The sequence below is a fragment of the Plectropomus leopardus genome, chromosome 3, assembly GCF_026936395.1.
Source record: "Plectropomus leopardus strain MGB_pleo_1.0 chromosome 3, ASM2693639v1, whole genome shotgun sequence".
In the NCBI taxonomy this organism is placed as follows: domain Eukaryota; kingdom Metazoa; phylum Chordata; class Actinopteri; order Perciformes; family Serranidae; genus Plectropomus; species Plectropomus leopardus.
Window position 1 is genome coordinate 29,491,057 of NC_142178.1, and position 16,724 is coordinate 29,507,780.

At 39.4% G+C, this 16,724-nt stretch overlaps 2 protein-coding genes across 10 annotated transcripts in view; both read right to left on the minus strand.

The window, feature by feature from the left end:
* The window catches only part of sh3pxd2aa (SH3 and PX domains 2Aa), a 133,321-nt gene extending 123,576 nt beyond the window's left edge, over positions 1–9,745 (minus strand). For 7 of the 8 annotated variants that reach the window (XM_088075999.1, XM_088075998.1, XM_042484768.2 and 4 more), the window contains exon 1: positions 7,457–9,745. In XM_088075999.1, coding sequence (XP_087932125.1) covers positions 7,457–7,552 — 96 coding nt within the window. In that variant the 5' untranslated portion in view covers positions 7,553–9,745. The remainder of the gene's footprint in view (positions 1–7,456) is intronic. The other variant, XM_088075996.1, reaches the window with a different exon arrangement.
* A 140-nt stretch (positions 9,746–9,885) lies between these two features.
* Positions 9,886–16,714, minus strand: stn1 (STN1 subunit of CST complex). Of its 2 annotated transcripts, XM_042484544.2 has the most exons (10): positions 16,581–16,714; positions 16,123–16,249; positions 15,521–15,616; positions 15,101–15,178; positions 14,132–14,305; positions 13,637–13,748; positions 12,911–13,061; positions 12,303–12,425; positions 11,630–11,702; positions 9,886–11,192 (listed from the first exon to the last, which is right to left on the minus strand). In XM_042484544.2, the coding sequence occupies exons 2-10, from the start codon at positions 16,238–16,240 to the stop codon at positions 11,035–11,037; spliced, it is 1,083 nt and encodes a 360-aa protein (XP_042340478.1). In that variant the 5' UTR covers positions 16,241–16,249; positions 16,581–16,714; the 3' UTR covers positions 9,886–11,034. The 2 variants fall into 2 exon arrangements, with proteins under 2 accessions (XP_042340478.1, XP_042340477.1); XM_042484543.2 differs by lacking the exon at positions 16,581–16,714 and having other exon boundaries at positions 16,123–16,381.
* Positions 16,715–16,724: the final 10 nt, after the last annotated feature.

Below are 16,724 nucleotides of genomic sequence, written 5' to 3' on the forward strand. Positions count from 1 at the left end.
CTAACTCACCCTCTGCTCTGTCTTACACACGCATAGCCCTTGAGCACTTCCAGTTAGCCGTCCAACTCACAAACAATGGCCAATCCAAAAAAAAAGCTTCCGTCATAAACCTCTCCACACATCAGCCTCACAGTTAAGGGTGAGCATCTGAAAACAGGGGACCCTTTTCACCGAGATATCACTCGGTGTTTGATAGGCCAATAAATATTTGAGTGGGGAACAGCTCTCTGAAGGGATGTTTTATGGTGCCAAATAACAACACCGTCTTCCAGTCTGTGCCTCTGCGCTGCACAGGAGTCTCTAGAAAATGAAATGTTATGGGACTGGGACTTGTAGGGGGAAACAGAAGCTTAAAGTAAACATGGCCATGCCCAACCTCGCTCTCCCTTTTATCACCTCCTCCTGCAAACACACAAAACCGTTCACAGGAGGACACTGTGTGTGTGCACGATGATGTGTGTTTGCGACTCAGCGGTCCAGCTTTCCCTACGGTCCGACGAGCACTTCCCTTTTGACAAAACCCCGAGTCTCATTCCCCCTCGTCTCACAAGATAAGCATTTCCAGCTGGTTTCACAAACATTACAAATGAGATTCAATGGGTGCCACAGATTGTGTTGTTCTCTCTCCCTCCCTCTCTTTTTCTCTTCTCACAGTGACTAGCCTTGTCTCCAGAGACAGGGTAGCTAGGGAAACTAGGCCACAGACTGGCCCGCTGAGACAGAAGAGCCCAAAACACAGCACAGCTCAGCTCAGCTCAGCTCCGAGAAGCTCATGTTACACTTTAACTGTACTTATAGTAGCCTGGATACTCCTCAACAAGCCTCTCTACAGAGCTGGACTGATTTGGGAATCTCATGTTACACTAAACTACTCTGTGGAAGCAATAGCTGTGCATTAAGAGTCAGAGCTGCATTAAAAACATATTTCAGCATAGCCTGTGTCATGAAAAGCAGATCATTAATTCACTGTCTCTAAGCACTAGAGAATTCTGCCTGCGAGTGTATTTTGTCACTTTAGCTTGCCAAGAAGAAATATTTGTTTTCAGATTGTGGTTTTAAGGAATACTTCAATATCTTTTTAAGAGTATGATGGAGCTAGAGATGCTAACTAGCATAAAAAACAACTAACAGCAGGGGGAAACAGCTAGACTGGCTCTCTCCTAAAAACAAATTACAAAACCTAGGGTTAACCCTTGATACTCGGAGATTCAAATCATCAGTCAGAGTTGACTGAGGTTGCTTCAAGTCAAGTAATCATTTTTTTTCTCCCAACGTTAGCGCAGTTAGTTTGACTTCTATGTCCTATGTTTCTATGTAAGCAAGTCATCAAATATTCATATTGAACAGCCAAATCCTATTTGACTGGCATAATTCTGAATCACACAGCTCTAGTAAAACCATAGCTTCATGTTTTTACATGGCAGATACACCGAGTTGATAATAAGCAAGCCTTAGAGGTGCTTTAGGCATATTTTTGAACGTTGGACCAAACCAGGCTAACTGTTTGCCATGCCTTTATTTTTAATGCTAAGACGGAACAGCTGTCTTTTGCAAGTCATGTTTCCCCCACATATACGATATGCTAACGTTTTTAGCATGACTGTCATTTTACATTACATCAATTAGCTTAGTGGCTAGTGGACTTTTCCTTCACCAGACTACATGTATTATTTATGTTTTCTCTTACTCACCGCTGGTTTAAGTCACAGCATCTCCTGAAAGAACAGCGTGGATGAATTTCAGCCTGCATGCACGTTTTTTTTCCGTCTAACATTGTTGAAACAGAGCAGCTAATGTAACGTTAGCAAGAAGCTAGCGAAGTGCAGTGCCCGGCATGTACATCGTGTTTCCTAAGTATGGCTTTTGTGTACATATGACATGCACTCTGTCTGTTAACCCTGAGTTTCTCCGAAAACAAAACATGTCGACACTGATGATTTACTCCCAAGTAAATACCAATATCCTCATCGTCTTTCTCTTGTCTGCTTGGCGTCATCTGCCTGACACTGTGTTACTGCGACACAGAATTTCAAAAATAAAGGCGCATCTAGAAGAGGATGATATGGATTGATGTTTACACTTTGCATCAATGACAGGTGATCATTGCTCATTTAATATGTATATTAATATATATATCGATGCAGATTGATGAACCCCTACTATAATATTAGTCAGTCAGTTGTTATCACCATGTCCCCAGCAGAAACTATGCTAGGTGATAACTATAATAACAGTAATAGAAACATGACTGATGATAGTTGTATATGACAGCATATGTGAGAGGTATCAACCATCTAATCTTACTCAACACGAGAAAGCCAATAATCATATTTCCCAAAATGTCAAAGTATTCTTTTAATCATTACACAAGGATATGTGTCATTATTCCGCATGGGAGGTTAATGACACTGAATTGAACTTTTGTTTGTGGAGCTCACAGCACTGAAACATGACATTTAAAAACTTCAGCAGCTATGTGTCATCCTGAAACAGCGTCCTGATTACTCTACATAATCCACTGAACACGCTTATTGCTGGTAGAAAATTCTTCCAATGAAACTGTTGACTGTGGATCATCAAGGGCAACCATGATTGTTCTGCAAAGAGATGTATGAAATGTTATTTAACATTACATATAATTGGCAGACGCTTCTGCACGAAGGGGATCACAAGAAGTATATATAGCAAATAATAACAGAGATATTAGTCTCTGTTTCCTACCCAGGGACTACAGGTGTGAATTAGCTTATGGCTAACTCTGGTACAGCTCAAAAGCTGCATATCATCCCAGCCAAATAGACTGGTGCAGGAATGAGTCCTAAAACCCAGAAATAAGTTTTCATATTTGTACTCCTGGACATATTCCACAGGACCAAAGCCAATCTGGAGCTTTTATACTAAACAATATGATTAGTTCGCTGTCATCTGAATACACACATACATACATTTGATTGGCAATATGCACCACTAAAGCACCTTGACACACATTTCACATTATTATCTCATCTTAAAGCCATGTTAACATCTAGTTTTAACCCCGTTATTATTTCGGCTGATATCGTTCTTAGGTGGGGCATAAATAAGTTTGTGTTTAATCAAATAAACACAAACTAATTGGCAGACAGAGAACCTGGGGGCAGGTAGTTCTCCAGTATGGGAGTGCCAATGGGTTTCAAGAGCTCCAGGCGAACTATAATTAAGCTGTCATGTGGAGTCTACTGCGTGCACTGTACTTGATGGGTACTTGAAGGCTACAGAGTACATACACAATACCCACAGAACGAGAGGAAGGGGGGTTGGGATTGTCAATCGGGGCCCAGAGCTCATTTTTGCCCCGGAGCTCTGTATAGTGATGCTTCGACAGTGTCAGAGTTTGGGTATCAGTTTCACGGAGGCCACCCCATGTTAAAAATATATACTGATAGTCCAGTACTGTGTCTGGGTGGTATTAGCTACTCAGTCAAGTTCACAGATGATGTTTTGTTCTGGATGAGAGAATCTATTTCATGTTGAAAATTCAAATCATAATTCCATGTCTTGTAAAGCAGCTACAGTACATCTGATAAAAGGACACATATGGCGAGAGCCCTGTGAATTCCTCCTTTCAAAGCAGAATAAGCGTGCTAATTGTGTGCACATATCGTTAGACTCAAGGGCATGCAGGGCTGAAAGTGCATATGAGCAAGTCATTTATTATGACTTGTTTATGGGCTCAAAATAGGATCTGAACTGGGGCCATGAAGTGCACAGGCCCAACACAGCCTCTCACTTATAACAAGTGCAGTATTGATGAAGATGGCCACAGGAGGGAAAAATCAGAAAGGTAATAATAATCGCTGTGACATACGTCCTTTAAAAATGATTGACACAAGCGTTAAAAACAAAAAACGGCTATCAGATGGAGTTGAAGCTACTAAATAGAAGGTTAGATTATTTGTCAACTGCTGATTCCAACGTCACTTTCAATCTCAACTTTTACCACGGACAAATGAAAAAACGGAAATTTCTAATGTTCAACTGCGCAAACTCCATCTGCTGTTGGAGATCAGGTCATACGATTGAACATTTCCTGAACAGCAACTAGATGGACTTTGTGGTGAGATTATTTTGTCAACTGGATACCAGATAATTCAAGTTTTTTGTTGACTACATCACTTCAGTCTGGTGATTAAGAATACTGAATAAAGCAGGTCCACATGACAAATCAGTGTTTCTCCGATGCTGTTTGGCATGTTAGAGAAGTCCCAGCACACGTGTGTTCACCTTTTTTCTCTGATAACTTATGATTACGCAAGTATTCAGGAGGTTTTTACTGGGAGACGAATTATTAGCAGAGGTCTCCTCCTCTTCAAAACAAACTGACCCAGTGTTGTAACTAGTAAAAACAAAAACACTAAAAAAAAAACATCAAAACACTAATGGCTCATCTCGAGATATTGTTTGTCTGTTCTGGGCTACTGTAGAAACATGGTAGTGCAACAGAGCGACCTCTGTAGTCAAGAACTTACTTTCTATTGAGACATAAACAGCTCATTCTAGATAAAAACACACATTAGTTATTATTTTCAGATAATTATACACTCAAAAAATATACTTATTATATTATATTTTATTTTATATTTAGTTTCTGCCAATATATCCCCCTAAACCCTACACACTGGACCTGGAAAAAATATGGTCTGTTCCTATGTAACGAAACACAAAACTGAAATGTAAATAGTGTCCAAATAACTCTAAATTAAGTATCTTAAACTGAGAATATTTTCATTCTAAAGTGAGGTTTTGATCATAACTTGTACTACTAGTATGACAATTTGTAACCCAACAGAGGCTGCCTCCATTTCACACTTAGTAAATCCATTATTGCACAAAACCTGAACAACTGATGAGGCAGTACATTTTTGATTGATTTCTTGGAAAACTTTTGAGTGGTCTTTCAATAAAGGAGATATTTCTGTGTGTGCTGCCTTCGTTCTTTTAGTGCCGAATGGGAGGAGAACTTGTATATCTCAACAGACCTTCATTTGTTCGAGGTGTAACCAATCATTTAAGAATGGAGAATATATTCTGAAGTAGAGACACTTTGAGTTATGTGGACTCAACTAATTTGTGTTGTTTTACCTAAGAATAGACAATATTAAGTAAGTGTTATTAAGGGAGAATGACTATTCTTGTGTCCACCTTATAAGGCCCAAACTGAGCAAAACAAATTAAGATCGTAAGATATGTGCAACAACTTCCTTACCTACTACCATCAGGTAATAGTTTCATTTTAAGGACCACTAAATTGACACACATTAGGCTCGTCAACTCCCATTTGATAAGATATGGCTTTAAGGACCTCCAAATGAAATTACTTTGGTTGCTGAATGTGGTTAAGACATGAATTCATAGTTGTCCTCTACAGTTAAGGAGTTAACTGTGAAGGAAGTGATCAAAATTTTCTAACTTTCAATCACATTGGGCTCAACTCTATAGTGAATTAAATAGTGAAAATAAACTAGTCCTCATTTTTTCTGGGGACCCCCTTGAACTCCAAGGACCCCTAGTTGAGAACCCTTGAATTAGCCAAACACTGTATATGACCTAACAGTTTTGATTCTAAACGTCACTGATTTGTCTGAAGACTAGTTTTTCATTTAGTTATGATTATATTGACATATTGAAAATAATAACCAGGTTACAGTGCTGATGTTGCTGAGGCTATTTGTTCGACAGTTGGGAGGAACAGGGTTTGCTGTCACATTCATAAGATCTCGTTCCTCGGAGAGCGCTGTTAAACAATGTTGGTACTGACATTTTCAGAGTTGAGGTCATTGGGGTCACCTACACGGTCATTTCAGGAGTGAGACAGTAGAAGTTGAGGTCAGAGGACTTGAGCGTTTTTAATGTCAAAATGTAAATATTTGACTCCTCTGTGTTTCTCTTCTAGGCTTTTACACAATGATTTTATGATTAAAAACTTAAAAATTATACAAAGTATGAAGGGAGAGCTATAGTTTTCATAGTACTGTCTTAGGTTATGACATGTAGTTATTAGTTTGCAGTTGCGGATGTCTGTCACGTTCTCTTTGGGTTTAGTTGACACACGTATTGTAGTTTTGTTCCTTATAAAGTCATATAAGAATGAAAAAATGCACATATAGGAATGATTTTTCCAGCTTATGCTCTCTGCATGATGCATGAGCTGGCTAGGTTGTTGAATTTCAACTAAAGATTTTCATTGAATATAAACTTTTTAAACTGATTTTTTTTAAGATTGCCTCCATCCAGCGACCAATCACTGCTCTCCATTCCACGTACACAGTAAAAAAACCAAAGGTCACCGAGCATTTTCAGTAGTTGGCCATAGTAAACTATGGAGTAGTCTCCCTATGACAATTTGAATTTCCCCGTGCATTGCTACCTTTAAAACCTGTCTTTAAGACCCATCTCTTTTCTTTAGCCAATATGATGATGTATTTTATTTGGCTGTTTGTCAACGTATTTTCTGTGTTATGTTTTCATAAAGATATTGTATGTTTTTATTCATTTAGGCTGCTTACATTCTCTCATTTATGACTGTATGTATTTGATCAAATTGATCTCTGTGAGGCACTTAGGTCAATGTTTGTTGTTTTTAAATGTGCTCTATAAACGAACCTGACTTGGCTTGACTTTTGTTTTCCCCCATTAAAATAAAGTATACATTTATTGGTTTTATTGTTTGTATTCATTTTGTTGACAGTCGAACTAAATGTGTAGATATTCCACTGACATCCTTGGCATATTTCTAGTTTTATTTCTATGCAATGCTAATCTATTTATGCGTCTGCATGTTACTGTATGTGTACACACCAAGCTGCTCAAACAAATTGCCCCTGGCGCCAATTAGTCTTAATCTGATCACATAGGGACAACCAATCCTATAGTGCATGACAAGCAATCAAACGATAAGGATGGTTATGCAAGTATACAAAACATATTTGACAGTCTGTAGTTTCTTATTAGGCTAAGGTTAGGGAGAGTAAGGTCCCTTAACTCCTAACTGACATTTAAGACTTCCATTTGGCTACACGTTGAATGTACTAAATATGCAGCTTTTTTAAGGGGGTTAAATGAAAGTAAAAAGTGTTACTACCAACCCTGTTCCTCCCCACAGGTATGACAGCTCACTTGTGATGATGAACTACGTCTGCTGAAACACCATGAGAAGGTTTAGCTCGGACTTGCTTGGTTTGTTATTTAAAAAATCTTCCTAAATCAGAGTAGCTTAGCCGAGCTGTGGTCTTCACTTAGCAGCTAGGCTACATTAATTGGACTAAATGCAGTGTTTAGGTGTCACGCTGAGACTGGTAACAGGCCAGACACACACACACACACACACACAGAGAGAGAGAAACACACACCGCTGACACATCTGAACGGGACAAGGTGGGATATAAGGTGACATGGATGAAGCATGCAGGCAACTCACGTAGTGCTTAGACGGATTGCGCCTCTTCTCCACGTCCACGACTTTCACGTCCAGCACAGTCCGAAACTGCATCTTGACCCTGCAAAGGCTATGCATAAAAGCGGCAGGCAAGGCGGGCAGGCTGGCAGGCAGCTGCTGCGGCTCCAGATAATGCTATCTTGGTATCACGAGAGGGAGATCACAACATTCATCGCTGTGTCATTTAACAATTCAGCGGTCCATTAAGAGATCAGCTCGCTCGCGGCCAATTTGGCAGCTCTTGCTCCGGCTCCGTTGACGCAACGAGCATCAATCTGATTAGAAACTTATCGATAAGCCTGGTGCTGGTCGCTGACGGTGAAATATCCAAAGCAGAGAGCGATGTTCAGCCACACACCGGTGGCGGGCGGCGCGCTGATGAAGGCGGTCACCTTAAAAATAGAAAAAAAAAGTCAAGAGTTCCTTTGTGTCTGATGCCTACAGAGGAGGCATATGCATACCTGAAGGTTACAAGGGGGGGCTGGATGAATGCAAGGAAGCCGGCAAATCCAGCGCCAAACGCCTCCCGTGCTACAGCAGGCGCAGTGAATTTAGGGAACGGAGTGGGATGGGCTTCACGCACGTCCTCAGGGCTACTTGGAATAAAGCACATACACTGGCAAAAAAAAAAAACATTTGGCTTTTCTTTTCTCGACAAGAAACGTGCTCTTGTGTGGCAAAATTATGAAGCTGCCGAGATCAACATAATCATTTCATCCCCGTAACTTTTCCTCCTTCCTTATAAGAGCACGCAATAATGTTACATAAATGTGCCAAAAAAAAAGCTTTTGATTTCGACACAAACTACATGTTATTCGTTGAAATGTTGCACAACAGCGTGGTAATGAAGCCCCGATCAGTTTGTTCACACTCTCCAGGCTCTGAGTCATGAGCAGCTTTCTGGCCGGAGACACGAGCAACTGGAAATATGGATACAGATGTTTCACAGGCGACCAATCAGCAGCAGCCTGCTCTACATGAGAGAGCCAATTAACGACCAAACACTGCCCCCCTGTGCACACAGCAACATGAGCCCGCACGACTGTAAAGAAGCCCAGTTAGAGACTGGACTTTTTTTTTTCCTTTTGGCCTTTTTATGTATAGTTCATAAAATAAATACAGCTAGGATGCATTATGACCCATCACAGGTTTTTAAAGTGAGATTAGATCTTTCAAGTCACATATGAAAACCAAACTTGTATACTGAACAAACATTTCCCACTGAGCAATTTAACGCTGAAAAGAATCGAAGTATTTTATACCTCTATTTGTCTTTACACATTTAGCTTTTTTTTTGTCTTTAGACGTTTAGATTTTGGTTATTCAAGGCTGAAAAGTGAAAATCTAGTAGATGTTTCAGTCTAAATTCAAGAGTAAACAAAATCTGTGTATATGACAAGAAATAAACTTAAAAATGTATAATGTGAACACAGATATTCAGGACTTTTGTTAATTATTTACAGTTTTTTTTATGCGTTATTAATGTATTTTCAAATACGGTCTAAATTTGGGCTATATGTATCTGAGAAATCCTGCACTACAACAGGGCTAAAGCTAAAGATGGTGTTTAAATGGTGTCTTTTGCTCAGTGGGTTAAATGCAACACTTCTGTAGTGCTCCCATTTTCACAGTTAGACTTTTAATGTATTAAATTTATATATTTTTCACAATTTTTAGTCACAACTTTGTTTAAATCTGTGTTAGTGAGCACTTCACAGGTGTGCCTCGGGATGGTCAAGGCAACCCTAAACTGTGCAGTGAATTCCCCATGCCACCCTCATTTAAAGCTTGCCTGCATGATATTTTGTTAGTCTTAAAAGTGAAAAAAATAAGTTTACACTTAGAGGTTCTGGTATATTTTTTATTACCACTGGAAGCCACTGACTAATTATGCTGTTTGGCTTGCCCCTAATGAAGTGTCAGCTTAGTGACACTACCATAAGACGTCTCGGTGTTGTTTCCCTGAACTTGTTAGAACATCCAACCGGCCTCACAACCGCACAAGTCAGTTACGATGAAGAACTGCTGCCTTGTGAGGATGATGAACATCATTAGCATCACAGCTCATCATTATCTTGGAAAAGGAGAAGTGCTCACTAACACAGATTTGACCAAATTTGCGATCAAAATTGGAGAATAACATATCTATTAACTCTATTAAATGGTCACTTAAAACTGTGAAAAATGGGAGCAAAAACAAATTTGCTGCTTTTACAGTTTTCTGAGTGTTTTTTATTGACTTTTCGATATCCATGAGCCCAAGGCTCCAACTCGGTAACTGCCACAGGACTCCAGGGGCCCTGAAAACTCCAGCCTCAATGTGTGTCAACTGCTTACTTGTAACTGAATATGCATATGGGAATATGCAAGGCTGGATTAACAACTAGACAGAGAGGGCAACCGCCCTGTGGCCCTGTATCTATAGGGGCTCCAAACACCTCTAGTTTATTGTGAGGCAGCTCATTTGTGGATTTCAATTTAATGGATTAAAATAACGTATAATGAAAGAGCTTTCAAGCAAATCATATATTTGTAACTGAAGAGGCACTCCACCAATTTTACGCACAAAGTTTAGTTTAGTTATGGTGATGACTGTAAAAACAGTCGTACTTCTCTATAGCTCTGCTGGGACCTTTCTGAAGTCTCAGAAAACTTTATACTTTTATTTAGAAATGGCCCCAGGAAAGGTCCGGTGAATGGGCCCCAGGCCTTGCAAATCTGACATAGTGGCCAGACCGTGGAATTACAACTGACATGACGTGAAGCCACTGGGCTCAAAAAGACAGGTCCCCATAGACTTTCATTGTAAACAAGACATCTGTAAATCAGTGGATACACTTTTTTGAGCATCACTACCTCTGCAAAATATCTCGTTTCACTATCAGAATTTGAACAGTTCCACTGATAACATTTTATAACATTTTCGCCGCAGGACGAAATCACTTTATCCCCATTCAAGTTAGCGGAGGGCCAAACTGGAAGTTAGCCGCTTGTCCAGCTGAAGTCTATAATACATAGTGCCATGTTTATTGCGGCAAATTGACATATTTCCTGTTGCTCTGTCTAAAGAAAAACACAATATAAAGAAAAGCTATACAAATTGGACATAATGTCAGAGGGATGGGGCCTACAGGGGGGCCAGAAGCTCAATTTTGCCCCAGGGCCCTGTTGCAGATAAACATGGCCATGCATGAGCCTTATCTTTGTTGCCTGGTCTGCCATTAATTTCCTGTTTATTTAAACATTTATATCATAATACATATTTACAAAAGCGGCGTGCACAGTGATCCTGAAAGCTTCCCTGATGCCCATTTTCTTTGGCATGGGCATAAATTTATATTTAACTTAAAATTCAACCTGAAAACACTAACATTAAGTAGTATTTTAAAATTCATATAAAAAAGATGGAGTTGACTACTTTTAGCAAGTGCTACGTTTCACAACAGTCATGATGAAGAAAGGCATGATTTTCGTATTCAGTGCTCACATGTTGGAGCAATAAGCCACATTAGCCATAGTATATACAGTAACACTGGATTCCTGACCGCACCGTGCTCAAGTTAAAACGCAGTGTAGTGACTGTCGCTGGTGCTGACAATGTCACTGTTGCACTCCAGTGATTTGAGGACCAGCTCCAGGGCCACTTTGCTCACATTGAGGCTGTGGCGCTGCCTGACTGCAGACAGGATGTGCAGGATGTGGCAACCCTTCTCTGCATCTGGAGGCACACAGGAAGAAGCAACTGTCAGCACACAGACATGTATGCAGCCATGGACACTAAGGTTATATGGAGACCTTAGAGTATCACTTGAAGAAAGGAATTTATGGAGTTAAGTTTTTCAAATGTTCCATAAGTTATTTAATATTTTCATTGGAATTATTTTTGTATAAATATCCCGCATAACAATGAGAAATTGTTTTTACAAGTTGTTTCACCAAAAGGCATCTGCTCCTCTACATAAAGAGGCGATTACAAAGTGACATGCGGTAGGTGAAATTATTGTACTAATTTGATATTTGACAAGCAGCTAAGAAAAGCTTTCATTCTTGACAACATTCACAAAGGAGATTGTCACTGAGTTAAACTGAAACTACAGTAGGTCCACATTTATAAGTCCGAGACTTAATTTAGAGCAAAACAGTTAGTGCACTTACACTTCTCTCTCTTTGAGTCCTCCCTGATAATGTCCTTGACGGCTATGAGCAGATCTTTATCGTGCGCGGTCACCTGGTGAAGTACAACAGCATCAAACAGACATCCATAATGAATCCTCCCAGTAATAACCTACTCAAGTGGGAGGAAGTTAATGAAAGGGGACCTCTTGTGCTTTTCCATATTTTGTGTCTGATATATAAAGCGAGTTGAACCAACAAGGATTAATTTAATCTGAGATTAGCTCTAATAGTAGTTTAGTTAAACTAGGTTTAAATGAGTACATTTAAAATTAAAATTAAGCAGAACTCTGCAGCACCATTTAATCAATTTATTTATTTAAACAGTGATTCAACTGTGAAAACAGAGATTAAACTGAGTTTAATCAATATATCATATTGAAATTAAAATAATAAATAAATAAAACTTAAATAATTAAATAAATACATAGCATGCTGTCTGCAAGTGTTAAAGAGAGGTGGGGGGGGGCATTAACTGTCCAATCATTGGCTTTTCTATTACAATAAATGTTACAGATGTTCCAGCACAGACAAAATGAGGAAAATAGTGTTTTTGACTATTAAATGATGTAAACATGTTCTAGTACAATACCAAATACAAGTATTTGGCTGAAAATGAGCACAATTGGTCAGTTTTTAAGATATCTCGGCTTACATGATAGATTTCATCCTGGGATTTGACCTTGCGGTACACGACGCCCTCATCCTGTAAAACTTGCAGGGCCTCCTTCAGAAGCTGGCGTAGCTGCTGGCATGCAGATGGACCCGCCACAGGCTCCTAAAACAGCAGCAGAGAACGATGATAACGCAACAGCACTGGAGTGAAGTTAAAAATGGCACAAACATCCACTATGGTTTTATCAAACCACCTTACAGTCAATATTTAAATGTGGAGGTGGGATGAAGCATTAAATAGAAACAGTGGGAAAAAAACTGTGCAACATCTATTACTGTTTTTGTTTCAGTTATAGAAATCTGAATAATTTTCTGCTGTGAAATTGCACTGCAGTGTGGAAATATCTCAGTGTATCCTGTCTAGTTTTGTGAGGAAAAAGTAACACCCAAACATCAAATGAAAGAATACAAATTAGCTTCTGTGCTTGAAATCAAATCATGGCTGTATTTCTTTATTCCATTCGTCAGCCTCACTTTAGAATGACACTTCAAATAAAGTCTGACGTTGGAATACGTTTCATCCCATCACCACCACACGTCTTCAAAAAGAAACAGTTCCCATATTATTATTATTATTCTGGCGTGTACCTGGTCTGCTGATGCTGTTTGAGGCTGGCTGGAGATCAGAGGCTGCAGGAGGTCTTGAACATCATACGGTCTGAACCTGGTCACCGACTTCTGCTTGAAGAACTCCTTGATCATATTTGTTGCCTTGCTGAGGGAACTGATGGTTGAGTCACTGAACAACAGACAAAGAATCGGGCCTCAGTGAAATGTATACTTATCCTTAAGCCCTTGAGACCTCGTTTCTGTCAAAAACATGGGGAAAAAGCAACGAGCAACTTAAGAAGACATGGCTCTAAAAGAAGCAAGAAAATCATAAAAAGTCACGGGAAAAGTATGTATATGTATATTTTTTTTCCTGTAAAATAAATAAATAAATATTTAGAAAAAATATATACTTAGAAAATAAATTCTAACATACATGAAGCATGCGACTTAATAGTCCACCGGAGCTTCCAATGAAGAGGCTAAAAATTGCAGCAGAAGATATCAGATATGTATGGCACAATGCGGTCACATTAATGGATGAAACAAAACACAAAGGCCTTTTTTCCATCATGCTTTCCACCATTGAAGCTTTGACGCTTTTTGAAATTTGTCACGTCACTACATCCCCTTCTTCTGCAATGATTTGGCAGCACCTGACTGAGCATGAGTGCCACTAACTGTTTATCTTGGTGTACCAATTGACATTCATTTGGATGGAAACCTGGCTGTAGTGTTGTTATCTACTGTGATGGATGTTTGTACCCGGTTGCATCGGATTGCAGCTGGAATGGTTTGTCATAGCACTGTCTGTAGAGCTGAGGAACCTCCATCATCCACGCTATCTGGACCGCCATCACTGGGTCGTCCACTTTATCTGGGAACACACACAAACACAGATATACACATGACGAATGGGCAGAGCATATAGATGGTGTGTCCTCTCAAATAAAGAATAAGCTGTGTGTGGTTGTGTGTGTGTGTGCGAGAAAGGGAGACACATGTAGGCTACCATAAAACAGGACCGCAGTGCTCGGAAAAAGAATGACCTTGTAGGCAGGAGGGTGTGGATAAGGACTGCGTGACCGAATACATGTTCTTGTTTTAGCATTTGTAGTTTCTAATGAACCATCGGATTAATGTTGGGCATTTTATTCCAATATTTAAAACATACCTGGTCGCTAGATTAGTAAAAATGAGTGGTAAAATTTGACATTAAACTGCCACTGTGGCTTTTAAAGGACAATTCTCTGCACTCACAGAAGATGGAGGCCATGATTTCTCTCTGTTGTCTCGACGTCTTCACCGGTCCTCTGACTCGCAGCAGCTCCCCGATCTCCAGACGGCAGCGGCTCTGCTGGGCCTCTCTCAGCTTCTTCAGTTCAGCAACCGGGTTGAAACCTCCCTGAGCGCCATCACTGTCCCCCCCCCCTGCTGCAGATGACAAATTGACAAAGGATAATAAACAATGGGTCTCATGTGAGAAACAGGTTCTCTCTTATTTTTGCTTGTATGCACAATTTATTTATTAGTAAGAGGACTGCTTTTCCTTTTAAACATTTAAGTCATCTTGATCTATGAAATGTATTTAAACCTTTTTGCATGCATACTTTTACTACTCCAATACATTTCTCTAAAATCACAATTACTTTAAGTTTATTTGTCACTTTCATTACTGCAGAAGTTCTTCTTATTACAACATTTTTGATGTTGTAATAGTTACAAATATATATCATATCATGTGCTGTTTGAGTCTTTGCACACGGTACAAAACCTGCCCTTATACAGTGTTCAGGGAGTGTTACCTGCGCTAATAAGTGACTTATGATCAAGTGGGATTCATCATTGAGCACACCTGGGTAAGAGCAGCTATGGATGTTTAAGAAGGTTTGGTGCATCTGGAGTTGACATCTGTTATACCTACCCTCCCCGTAATATTAAGACAAAATATGAGAGAAATTTAAGAGATTGTTGCTGGATTAGGCCATATGATTTGTGGATATAAATTAAAGCATTAATAACTAATTTCTGAAGTACATGTAGGTGTAGGGGCCATGCGCACTGTCATAACATCCACACTCTAATTAGCTGCTTGCTGGCCACCTTAGCAGTTGTGTCTGTATCACTGGAGATATCGCTGTCAGTAGAATTGAACACGCTGTCAACAAACTTTAACATGTACAAAACACAACTGTGCTAACAGTGAAATTCATGCAAATGCAGACTCACATTTTGTAGGATCCCCCTCCTCTTTCAGCAGGTCACTTTTCCAGCAAAGGCAGTTTATTACGCCAGTACCATCATCCACTGTGAACAAAAGGACAGATACTCAAAATCAGAAAAGGACTTTTTGCTTGTAAAGAGAATGAGAAGTCAAGGCAATGCTATTTTTAGGCCTTCATATAATAGTTGGGTGTGTTAGTTTGTGAAATGTAAACAAAACTGGTGTATTGTCAAGGATGGAGACTTTGCTAGTGTTTAGCCAACACTGCCATAGTGGATCCCAAAATGACTCCCAAAGACAGCATTTACAGTAAGAATATTGCTAAAAAAACTTATATCAGCACATAACTGTTACATGCATACAAACACACATACTTTATGAAATATGAACAAGCAAAATAGCTTTGCTCCACACAGCAAGAATACCTCCATAACAGAAGAAGTCATCTCTTTCTCTCTTGTAAACAACCGTCCCAAGTACATCGACTTTATAGATTGGATGTGAGTTGTAGAAGTAAATACCTGTGGGACATAAAACGCAGAATAAAAATAATGATCTCAAAGCATCAATTGTTAGCATTAGCATCACTCACTGAGTCTAAAAAACACACACACAACTGAGTCAACTATTAACCATATAAAGACCTTCAATGGTTAAGATAGACTTCAATAGATAGATAAATAGACAGATAGATAGATATAACGCATATAGCCTATAGAATTAAAACCATTTTAAGACACTTTAAGGACCTGTAGACTCAAAGCTGTCAAAGTTGTGACAACGATGTGACAATGATGATATTGATGTAAAAGGGAACATTAAATGAAACAATGACATGATAAGTTAAATATAAACATGACAGAATAAACACTTCGAAACGTCTGATAAAGTTGGCTATGAACTTACAAAGTAGATCATTTGTAGCTAACTTGCTAACATCGCATTTACAGTTGTTGAACTTCAGACCAACAACAACACAAAAAACTTTTTTGTGTTTGTGTCTATATGTCTCTATCGGTGTTATTACCTGGCACCTGTGTGGACTCCGTCATCTGCAGGATGTCTTTGACATAGAGCCTGGCGAAGGCAGAAAAGATCGGGTCCAGTCCCCACAACATCGACGGGGGTTCTTCGGCTGGATCCATCGTAGCAGCCTGCATTTCATCATGGAGAGTGAAAGCACAGGTTTTCGTTATTTATACAAGGAAACGGAGCCAGTTAGCTAACTAACCGTAGAGTCGCGTGGAGTGTCTTGACAGGAACCCAAATATTGGTCACGTGACGTATTCTTAACTAAATATATTATTTATTTTATTTTTGTTATTTACTTTGACTCGGCAACATGCACGCAAACATGCTAGAAAGTATCAAGTTGATTAATAGCGTTAAAATATTTATGTTTTAAAAAAAAATTACTAGTTGGCGCGTTCCTGTTTCGCAATGGTGTATGGGACATGTAGTTTCAGGGACACAAAGAAACCTGACCGTGTTCTGTTTCTTGAGGCGATGGTGGCAGACTGACGCCGCAACGCTGCAATTAACAAGTAACACATGGTCGACTGCTTCTTTTTCTTGAGAAAAGCATGCTAAAATGTCGTCGTGAATGCTTAAATGGTCTGGAAATGGCCG